Here is a 12,285-nt window from a genome sequence, read left to right as displayed (position 1 = left end):
AGGTTATGCTGTCTTTGGGTCACAATCTTTGGGTCTGACATGCTTCATTATGGACACCCTCATCCCACCCTGACAAAATGATACTGTCAAGAGGGGAGACTGAACCTCAGTACGGGGGAGTTCTTGATAAAAGATGCACTGGATAAATGGTGGGATTCAGTTCATTTTAAAAATACTTTGAGGTAAACCCAAAGGAAATACCTTTATTGATGGGTATCTCTGGAATGGTTAAGAAATGTCCAATAGTGGATGACAATTGGGTGTAATGGCCCGTTCATCTTTCACGATGTCAACATGTGTCAGCCCACACATTTGCCAATAAATGATCAAGGGCTTTCATCAGAGCCAAAGGGACCCCTGCTAATCGTGCTTTTGAAAACATACACGCGTATCTCTTATCTCCACATTAAAGTTTAGTAAATCAAGGATATACAAGTGCAATGCTTATCAATGCATATTATGTACAAAATATAAAACATGCACAGGGGACTAACATGTCATAAACTAATAGTAATAGTGGCACACTTGTGACACAGCAGCCCAATCAAAAAGATTACACGTGTGCTAGGTGAAATATTGTGTGAAGACATTACAACATTGCTTTCACTTGCCCTAGCTAAAGGGTGCTATAACCCCCTTGTCTAGGTGTTGTCAGTGACTCTCTATAGTCACGCACTTTAAAAAAAGAATGAATAAACGGAGGAAATGTGAAAAGAATAGCAGAGAGATCATATACAAATTAATTTATTAATAGTGTGTATTCCCAGTTTCCAATCATTGTCTGTTAATGTCATGGGGATGGAAGGTTATTAAATATATACCCAACCCAATCAGGGAGCTCATACTTGAGACAAAATGCATATAGGGTAGTCAGTCATTGGTGGCAGTGGGGCGGATGCACCCGGGTTGGTATGAGTGAACACACACCACACCACACACCCCCACAATACAGTACAAGTGGGAAAGCGACTTATAGGGGTGTAGCCATGTAGCAAAAAGAGAGTGGGACAGGACCTTCCGAGCAGTGTCTCTTTGACTGGATCAAAGCTGGGCAAGGGCAGTGGGCTTAATTTGTTCATTAATGAAAACAACTTAACATAGGGAGACCATTCCTCTAGTGTGATTAACTGTTGTGCAAAACTCAAAATTCTTCTGCAGACTGTTCTATATAAACAGTAGGCTTTTTTAATTTGCCCATAAAGAAATAATGGATCTTTGACACATCACTTTCTTTAATTACATCTTTGGATTTGTGTGCACGCCATGAATGAGGTCCATTATTGCAGTAACTGGGTTCTTTATGAACTGTGGTGTTAAAGAACCTTGAAAAAGTCTGGGGGGTTGGAACACATGTTGACTGACAAGAAATAAGGGATGCTTTTGCTTACTGACCAAAATAAAAAGCCTGAGAAGCTAATTAAGTCAACATGAAACCAATGGATTTGACTGGCTGCTTTGGGACATAGTTCAGTGGGGTGTGCAGCTCGTTAGTTTAAAATTAATCAGGTCACATAATTGTTATTTAATCTTACACCCTTATATTTAGTCAGTCAATTATTCATTATTTGGTTAAAAAATAACCATAAAAGATATACATACGTAAAAAGTTTTAGAATTGCTTAAAACAGTACATGAATTTACTATGGAGTAAATACAAATGTACAGTTCATAAATTGTCAGTTTTAAAAAAGACCCACTGACCACAAAAAGAGAAAAAACAATCACAGGGTAAAACATATCAACATAATAAATGTGTGTGCAAAAAAAGCACAAAAATTCAAAGATTCACTTCATGAAGTGCTCATATATAGTGCTGAGTATAATTAACAATCACCAGACAGATGTAAATAAAATGTAGATGTAGTACATACAACACTGCAGGTCTGCACTGTCTAAGATTAACTGATCTTAAAATAGGAAATATTTTCTAAAAGGAATATAAAATTTACCAAAAAAAAGCATCAAGTGTATCATAGACTGGACCGAGCAAGAATCACAGGGTTACAAACAGAGCTTAGAAAAATTAGGTCCAGGCTCGAGGAAATTCCACCAGGAAATGCAAGGTCTTTAACCTAAAACATGTATGGAAATATCAGTGCTGGTTATTAGTAACCAACTTGAGGTATGGTTCCATACCTGGCAAGTAAATGGGTAAATAGTCCACCCCGTAAGTTTTAAAAATTCATTACGCTCTCTGCGGCTGTGACACATGGAATTGAATTTGGCCTTAATAGTATCCTTACTAGGAATTGAAATAGCATCAGATTTGCTATATATTTCCGGCAAATCTACACAAGAAAACATTTTCTTTAGATAAGGCTAACCACGGGACCTTCACTACCATATCTAATTTCACATCATCTGACAAGATCAGCCACTTAAAGCTGGTTTCCTGCTTGGTTCAGATTCAGATCCGCAACATGCAACATGAGGGCACGCAATTTAAAATAACGATCAGCCATTATTCATAAACACATGTACATTTTGTAGTTACTTACCTGGGTACGGCTCAATTGTTCCGCTGTGGCCATTTCATTTTCTAAGATTGATTATATAAATATCTCTTATCGATCTTCCTACAGGATTCCTCCTGCTGTTTGTGACAGATTTTAGATTTTATATGGGGTTTGTTGCATGATTTACCATGGTTCGTTCTTCTACTTAGCTCGCTTCCCTTCTTCATTGGGTTCTCCATGACTGCTTTGCACTCCATGCCCTAATCGGAAACTAAGGATGCTTCTCTCGTTTGCTTCTAGCAGCTTGCTCTCTCTCAGCTGTGAGCCTCAATTGAGGCCTTTCGAGGGCCATACTTCCACCCAACCTCAAATTTGATTCTCTTTTGAAAAGAGAGGCAAGTCTCCGTTCTACATCGCTTGCCTCTGTTCCGGTGTGCCACCTGCATGGTTGACTGGTCTCTGGGGATTCATTTGCCTGTTTGCCAGCATCATGGCTGCCATGTTTGGTACTTGGCCATACGCTTCACAATTGAAAATTTAAATTCTGTTAACAAAACAGATGCGCTAGGAGTCATGAACCGTTTCTGCCTCCGACAGGCGTGACCGGGAGGTATGCCACCAGATTGGTGCCTTGTCTATAGAATAGTAGGCTGATTTTACTTAAACCCAATTGGGACAGATGAAGGGTTTCAGCTAGTACTTTGTTTTCTACAAAACTGATGGCCTTCATCTTATGTCTATAATTCATTAAAATGAAAATGGCTCGGGTTGTAAATTTTAAAGTGATCAGTTCTTGTTCTCCACATTGTACAGACAGAATATTCTGTCATGGGGAATACCTTGCAGTGTGCTTCTCTTTTAGTTCTAGCACCAAGATCTCACTTACCCTAGCACCAGGGGTGTAGTAAATCAACCCCTCCTTCTAACCCTATGCCCACTGCCACCACCAACTAAGCAGCAGCGAGAAAAAAAACATTAGATAAATGTAAGAAAGAAAAAGCAAGTTGAAATACAAAAGATGGTTAGATAGAAAGAACAACTGGGAAGAGAAAGGAAGGTTGGAAGGAAAGACACATGAAAGGAAGTAAGGATCAGATGTTGAAAGTTAGGGTAGAATTGTGAAAGGAAGGGTGAAATAATGAACAGATGAGAGGGTGAAAGGATAGATAGATGCAAGGAGTGAAAGGATTAACAAGTTAAAGTGGATGGAAGGATGATGGCGAAGAGTGGATCGATACAAAAATGGATACAAATAAATAATGATAGGTGAAAGGATGGATGTATATATGAAAGGGCGAAAGATTAATGACTGGATGGACAGATGAATAGATAGAAGGATAATGGGATTGTTGGAAAGACGGAAGGAGGGTGAATGGAACTCTCCTGAGGAGGACCGGCTTTCTTTGCTTGGGGTGATAAGAGTTATGATTGACGAGGTAGGTATTTACATTTTCTGGCTGCTCCCTTGCCTAGTACTTCCTGCTTGTGGAATTTCCAGTCTTCTGACCTCTTTGGTGACGATGTAACAGAGCAAAAAGCATTTAAAATTAGCAGGAAGCACTACCATACTCATATTAAATTAGCGAAAAAAAGAGTATTACTCCAACAAAATACGTGAGGCCAACCAAGACCAAAAAAATCATCTTTTCAGTCATAAAGTCTTTCACCAACCCCAAAGCATTGCAGAAAGAAATCCCGCCCTCTCAGAGTCTGTGATCCAATCTCGAGCTTCTTTGAGGAAAAAATCCTCACTATGCAAAAGGATTTTGTAACAGACCCTGTACAAAACCAGGATGGCGTCCTAGAACCCGACCCAGCAAGTACTGGTCACTCATTCCAAACCTTTGAACCAGCTTCACTGGAGCAGACACGGGCTGCAATTGCTGCCTGTAAATCAGGTTCCCCTCTGGATGCCTGCCCCCCCATGATTCTCCATCAAATCACAGACATTGTCAACCCAATAATTAATCAGATAGTCAATTCCTCATTAATCTCAGGCATAGTTTCTGACGATTGGAAGCTAGCTATAGTAAAATCACAGGGGAAAAAAACATTGACTCATCCAATCTCTCCAACCTCTGCCCTATATTGCTTCTCCTGATTCTGGACAAAATCACGGAAAAACAAGTCTACAAAGAATTAACTAAGTTCCTTGAAACCGCCAAGATCCTTCACCCTCGGCAATCTGGCTTCCGCCCCAAGCACTGCACAGAATCGGCACTCCTGGAAATATCAGACACTCTAAAAACGATAGCAGACAAAGGCAGGAAGGCTGTTGTGATCTTGCTCGACATGTCTGCCGCATTTGATACCATCTCACACAGTATTCTGACAAGGCTCAAATCCAATGGCCTCGCTAATACCTTATTAGCATGGATTGAGTAATTTCTGTCCAATCGCAGGCAAGTTGTGTCCCTTGGAACATTCCTCGCTGCTGAACGGACCATAACAACAGGACTTCCACAGGGCTCATCCCTCAGTCCACTATTGTTCAACTTACATATGACCCCACTCATTTCCTTGATAGCTTCATTTGTGATAGATTTAACATCCTAAGCAAACGAACACAATTGATTCTATCCCTTGACCACGACTCCACCTACTCTGAACTCAATTTTAAACAATGCCTAACCAAGGTCATCCAATGGATGCGGGACAACCACCTCAGGTGTAACACAGACGAAACTGAGATCCTACTGATAGGAAAAGCCAATCCCTTCCAGCCGAACGCTTGGTGGCCAGAAGGCGCAACTCTACCTTCCACCACTGTTAAGGTATCCAAAAACCTAGGAGTGCAATTCGACACCGCTCTCTCCTTCCGGCCACATGCATTGACAGTGGCGGAGACCTGATACAACCTTATCAAGTCTTTAAAAAGTTTTTTTGCCTTTATACCCCTCACTGCAAGGAAAACAGTTGCGGTAGCACTGATCCTCTCGTGCCTAGACTACTGCAACAGCCTCCTGGCTGGAGCTAATAAACAAACACTAAATAGACTACAAGTGGTGCAACACGCTGCGACCTGCTTAGTCCTGAAGTTACTGCGTAGGTCCTCTGTATCCGCAGCTCTAAAAATCCTGCACTGGCTCCCACTGCATAAGAGAATCCTATTTAAGATTCTCTTAATCACTTTCAGAGCGTCACTACACCTTGGCCCAACGCAACTCTCAGCCAGGTTCACCCCTTATACCACCACCAGGACTCTTAGGTCATCATCAGCAAACTTGCTTCAGGTATAAAACAAAGGGAGGAAAAACAGTATCAGCCATGGGAACAAAAGCCTGGAACCTCTTGCCAACTCACCTGAGAATGTTAAAACAGACACACAGTTTAGGAAGGCACTGAAAACCTGGATCTTTGGATCTCCCGATGATTTCTGCCTATCCCTCACAGCGGGCCCCCGTGGCTTCCTCTCACATTTCCTCCGACTAGCGCCAGGATGCTCCTTTTGGAGTGACAGCCCGCACTCTGTAAATACAACAATCAAATCAAATCTGTGCTTTGAGATTTGGGAGATCCAGATGCCAGTTGCAGTGGGGTTGCCAGCAGTTGGAATAGATGCTTGAGTTTCGAAAGGGCAATCACGGGTTGACCTTTGACAGGTTTGCTCTTACCTGTGTGTGACTAGAAATGTTTACTGTTAGCATGTCCTCATCTCTGTTTTACTGCTCACTGTATATTGTAAAGATTATTCACTTTCCACCTCAGACAAAGCAGAGATTACAGTGGATACTGCAGGAACACAAGGAGGAAAGCAGGTGGTGATACAGGGCCAGTGCCCTACTAATCAGAGTGGTTTGTTCTCTAGTTTTTTCTAAAAACACAGAGGTCGTTTTTTTAGACCATTTGGCACCAAGGAGTTCTACAATGTGACAACCTGAATCTGCAAACCAGTTGTACTGCAACCATTCCACAACCCACTGAGCAATATTTGAGCGAGATGTGTTTCAGGTAACGATCAATCCCCTAAGCCATTACAAGAACCGTTAGTGGAAACCCAAAGCCTCTTTCAGAATTGCACACTCCAGAACACTAGAACAAAAGGGATACATTTAAAATATGTATTGAAAATCCGAATCCTAGTCTAGTACACACAATATAAATTGTAGCCACAATGAAGACAAATAAAATGGCAGTAGCAAGGTTTACTAACAGTTTAAATAAGAGGAACCAGTCCAACATGATTGATGTTATAAATGTATATCAAACCTACCTTCATTTTATTAATTCTAAGCTCTAATCTGATTCTAGCACATCAGAAAATAAAACCTGTTTTGAGTTTCAGAGATGAGGCACACCCTATTTGAACAATGGAGCTTCTGTTCAGTGCATTCTCCAGGTCTGCTAATCTCATCTCTTGAGGCCAGCTGCATTGATCAGTGAGCGAGCGAAAGCTAAATGCCCCGTCTCAGTAGCCTTCAATTGGAACAGGGGATATGATGCTGTACGTCCAGTCCCAGTATCACCTGGTGTAAGCATTCCCTGCAAAAACAACAATTGATGGACAGAATGCAGAACAATGCCTTACATTCACCCCAGTACAGAGATCTGGTCCTAAATCCATCGTTTTTTTTGCACTCCACACCACCCCAGTTCAGACATGGCCATATGCAAATCAGCCTTGACCCTGGAGTCAAGCTATCCTGGCTGAAGACGGTATGTGGTAGGGGTAAGCATTCCCTGCTACGCATCACTCTCTGTGCTCCGTTTTTAGAACCTTATTTCATTGTTAACATTTTTTAACATAAACAACAGAAAGCAGTCTGTTGTCTTTTAATTTATTTCCATTCAGTAAGACTGTTCATTTGAATAACATTAAAGATGACACATAGTTGTCAACCTTCTAGAAACTCTTAGAAATCATGCATTCTGCATTTTATATTAAACACTGCGGAATATATTCACCTAAAGCTTAATTCTCATATTGCAGAATATAATAATATAAACACGGTGTGTGCCATATTAATCACACATTTTCATTTGTGATTTATTGACTGTATAAATCCAACTCAAGCAGAGGAATACCCAGAGTAGAGAAAGTATACTATTCATAAGAAGAGGGTGAATACTTGTTGGGTGAGGTGGGTTTCTCTGTTTCTATATTCTCTTTATTGTGTCTGTCATCAGAGATGTACCTTGGTCCCCAAGTGGATTTCTCTGGAATGAACCATGAGGCCTTTGATGTGGAAGAGCATAATTGAACAGTACACATTTGTCTTGCTAAAATGTACCTATTCAAGAGGCTTGCTAAGAGGTTTATTTCTAAATATTACACATTTTGTCCCTCTTTCAGGCTCACAGAATCAGGTGTTCTTGGGGGCGTGACCAGGGTGAATAAAACCTTCAATGAACCAGAGACGCTGTGACGGTCTGCATTGCAGCTGTGCTCCTTCAGCTCGTGGACACCCGTGCCATGGGCCTTCCATCTATGCAGCCTTGCCCTGACCAAAGATTTCTTGGGAAACCTAACAGCGTTTGAGAAGCAACGGCTAGATTCTGAGGAATCTGAAGAACTGTGGAAAGCAACTTCACACTTTTTGGTGACCTGAGGACCTGTGAGAAGTGACTGTTAGAGTTTTGTGGAACCAGAGTTCACTTGGGTATCTGACAGAGTGCTCCTCAGAGAAAAGGAGAAAAGGAACATATTGAAATTCAGGGAAATGTGTGCATTTTTGCTGCTTCTTCGCCTAGAGCCCTTCTTTTCTGTCCGGCGTACAACTGCTGGGACCTGCCTGGATATCCTACATGACCATCTCTTGAATCAATTTCAGTTTTTTCCTGGTCACAACCCTGTGTTCTCATGTGGACACCCAGTGCATCACTACATGTTGTCTTCCTTGGCAAATCGTAGCTGACATGAGGAGCTGTCAAACCCTTGCAACACCATTACTTCTTTGACATGCTCAACTCAGGTCGCACTTTGACTAGCGTGCAGCCTGGTTTACCTTCCCTTGTGGCACATGTTACAAAATGTTACTTTCAGTGCACCAAGCAAGTCCCACATTGTTACAATCCCCTTTGCACATGAGCCCCAACATGTTACATACTTCATGTTGAATTAGCCACAAATTGCAAACTTCAGGTGACGTAGGCCCCAACTGGTTACTATCGCTGTGAATCAGTAGTCCCAATGTGTTACAGTCTCGTCTCCATGGCACAAAGATCCTAATATGTTACTTTCACTATGAAACATGGGAGTCTAACAGGCTACGTTTTCTATGACAATTAGACCCATCATGTTACTTTCACTGCTATACCGGTTATCAACATATTGCAATCTACGTCTTTCATTGGCGTGAACTCCAAGACACAGACTTCAATAATACATTCCATTTGACACACATAAGCATTCCACACTTTCAGTGCACAGATCCAACTGTACATTCCTTCTTAGCACACCCTCCTGTGTGCAGATTAATTGGTACATTCCTCATGGTCCAGTGGTACAATCATAATTGAACATTCTATTTAATAGTGCATTCCTGTAGTACATGCAGTATTGACTCTCTGGGAGTGTGGCCTTCTTACTGCCCCCTGATGTCGGCAGTCCCTTCAAGCCTTTATACTGAGAGTAGCTCAGATGGGGTAGGGGTTGGGAGTGTGCATCTTCCAAGAGCAGAGCATTCTGGGACCCTCGTACTATGATGCTTGTCCGGCCCTGATCACTGGGCCAGCACATTTCATTTCTTCATTAAATTATTTTGACTTGGTTGCTTAACTCTTGTGTTGTGCACACAGTACCGATCTGCTTGGGGCCGCACCGGTAGCAGTGTTTCCATAGCCCACTCTGGACACTGGTTGGACTGATTGAGAAACATGGACTTACAAAAATTGAATGCTCTTGTGTTTGCAATAGAATCGCCTTTGCTAGAGACCAGTCTCTTGTGCATTATTTAGCAGAGTTCCTGTGAATGCTTGTCAGTTACTGTCAACCAACTCGTGCATCAGACCTCTTCCCCGAGTAGGCTTCCCAACAGCAGCAAGTTTGTCCCACTACGACCAGCTTTTGTACAGCATATGTTACTCATGTGCTTTGCATACTCTAGCCATTTGAGGGTTGTCTCTGGAATATGTTAAAACGTTGATTAAACTACTTCGGAGGCATCAACTCAGCTTTTATAATCCCTCTTTTGGACAAAATCTCCAGATTTCTTCATTCTCTCACTACGTTTGAGATAGAAGAAAACCACCCACAAGGTTAACTTTTTTACTAAACTGCATAGTTCCATGTCCAGTGCATTCTCAATCCAAAATACAGTCAATCAGTATCACCATTAAAGTCTATGCCTGTACATGAACTAGTTTCATGGCTAGGTTTGGTGGTATGGTCATACCTATTTAGTGACTGCTTCACTTTGCTAGTTATTCACTTTGGTGGGCCCTAGGAAAACATTTTTGGTATAGCATGCAGTTGGTGATACCACACTTGTTTTGCTGATCATCTATCTATGCTGAGGAATATTGGATAGGTTGCGTGTAAAGATTGTATATTGAGATACTATGTTCATGTGAATTGCAGTGCTGACTTTGAAGGACTAAGAAGCAATGTCTGCAAAGAAAAGGAATGTCAGTAATTGCCAAGAGTGTGTCAAGGATTTGTGAAAAGGGAGCCAAAGGGAAGATAATATTGGTGACCAAGCTGATCACTGTCATGCAGAGAGTACGAGGGATGCCAGGAGTCAGCCCTGTGCAAGATGTCAAAGAAAGTTAAAGCTCCAAAAGGGCAACTCAGTCAGTCAGTCAGTCAGTCAGTCAGTCAATTTATCTTTATTCGATTATTAAAAATCATAAAAGAAACGAGCATAAATACACAGCAATTCATCAGAGCACAAATTCATACATAAGTTTACATAATCAACATCTTTAAAAAACATCTTTAAAAAACTTTTTAAAGTCACAATAAATAAACGAAATACATTAAAAATGTTACGAAGTATTAAAAAGGAACCCTCCGGAAGACAAGGAATTAGAATTTAAATTGGGAGACATTATTCAATGGTCAGTAAGGTGCCTAACTCTAGTGCGGTTTTTATTTATCCGTGCTCCAGCTACTAAGAAGCTAGCTACATGAAAGGCAACTTTTGCATTAGGAAGGAGTTGCAAAAACATCATGGCTGGTTTAACCTGAGTAAAACCTTGGTTACACAGGATTGGAAACAGATATTTTTTTCTAATATCAATATAATGTTCACAAAACATAATGAGGTGTGTTGTGTCCTGAATAGAAAAGTGGTCACAGTCACATGGTTCAGCATCAACAGGTCTACTCCAAGTTTTATAATTGCCTAAGATAGGATGGATCAAATCAAAACGAAATCTCGTTAAAAGGAAACGATGGAATGGTTTAGTTACCAGGAGGAGGTATGGTTCCATTCCTGGACCAGATTTCAACATACAATGTTTCCTTACCGTGGGTTTACTTAACTCTATGGCTTCCCTCTCCAGAACATACAACTCAGTCAGAGTATTTTTTACTGTTTTAAGGTCATCTTGAGTTATTAAGTCTGGAGAGGAAAAAAGCTCCGGGCGGCCAGCAAGAGTCAACTGTGTTTGTACGAATTTTATCCACGGGATATACAGGGCTCTGTCCAGGGCTAAACAATCTTTTAAGATAATATGATTTAATGTAAGCTCCTGGTTGAGCCAAGTTTTCATCCATCCTATAACCGGGGCTAATTTTAAAGAGTCCATTATATAGCCCAAACCTAACTCTGCATGTAATACATAAGTGGGAGTCGATTGGGGGACTGAAAGCAGAGATCTCAAAAATTTATTTTCTACTTTCTGGATTTTATCATGACTAGTATACCCCCAAATAGCAGAGCCATACTGGGCGATGGACACACATTTTGCTTTGTAAATTTTGATGATGCTTTCCATGGGACGGGCACCTAATTTCTTAGCAAAACCGAGCAACCCTGCAGCCGCTCTAGCAACAGCGTTGCTTTTAACGGATTGCTGGGGGCCCCAAGTGCCCTTTTCATCAAAGTTCACACCTAAATATGGGAAAGATGGGACTCTCCTAACCTCTTTCCTTGTACAATAAAATGTTTTGGTCTTTCTTTTCCTACCTGCTGCTCCTGCAATCATCACATGGGATTTCTCTGTGTTAGTTTTCATGTCCAACAAGGTCATGAAATCTCCAAAGGATGAGAGGAGTTTATTTAGGGCCACTCCTGAGCGAGCTAGTAGGACTGCATCGTCCGCATACAGGAGGACAGGAATCTTTGTCTCGCCTGCACGTGGAATATCAATGTGAGATGCGGCCATGACTTTCTCAAGATCGTTTATATAGAGAGTGAAGAGGAGGGGGGCAAGGATACATCCTTGCCTAACCCCCCTCTCCGAGTTGAAATGGCAAGTGCATCTTCCTTCCCTAGTCACCCTGACCGAGGTCTTAAGCTCCCTATGTAGTTCCGCTAAGTAATTGACCAAGGGAGGGTCAATGCCCATGACCAAAAGGATCTCCCACAGCTTACCCCTGTTAACCAGGTCAAAAGCTGACGAGAGATCCATAAAGGCCATGTACAGAGAGCCCCCCTTGGCAATTACATATTTATTTAAAATTAGTTCCAGGTTTAGGCATTGGTCTATGGTGCCCCTTTTTGCTCTGAAACCATATTGAGCGTTTGATAAATTTCCCTTACTCTCTATGAGCTGGGTCAGTCTTCCTAAAAGGACTCTCCCCAAAATTTTAACGCTAGAATCTATAAGGGAGATTGGCCTATAACAGCCCGGATCTGTCCTTTGTCCCTTTTTAAAAATAGGTACTATGGTAGACTTTGTCCAGCTAATAGGAAAAATCAGGTCCCTTGTAACGTTAAAAATG

At 41.5% G+C, this 12,285-nt stretch overlaps 1 protein-coding gene across 2 annotated transcripts in view; it reads left to right on the top strand.

Annotated features, from left to right (window-relative positions):
* The window catches only part of GPR108 (G protein-coupled receptor 108), a 107,341-nt gene extending 98,013 nt beyond the window's left edge, over positions 1 to 9,328 (top strand). For both annotated transcript variants that reach the window (XM_086963692.1, XM_086963697.1), the window contains one exon: positions 7,750 to 9,328. In XM_086963692.1, the coding sequence (XP_086819818.1) occupies positions 7,750 to 7,822 (73 nt within the window). In that variant the 3' untranslated portion in view covers positions 7,823 to 9,328. The remainder of the gene's footprint in view (positions 1 to 7,749) is intronic.
* The last annotated feature ends 2,957 nt before the right edge of the window (positions 9,329 to 12,285 follow it).

This window comes from Lissotriton vulgaris, chromosome 1_1, assembly GCF_964263255.1.
Source record: "Lissotriton vulgaris chromosome 1_1, aLisVul1.2, whole genome shotgun sequence".
NCBI classification, from domain to species: domain Eukaryota; kingdom Metazoa; phylum Chordata; class Amphibia; order Caudata; family Salamandridae; genus Lissotriton; species Lissotriton vulgaris.
This window is presented reverse-complemented; position numbering and strand designations above follow the sequence as displayed.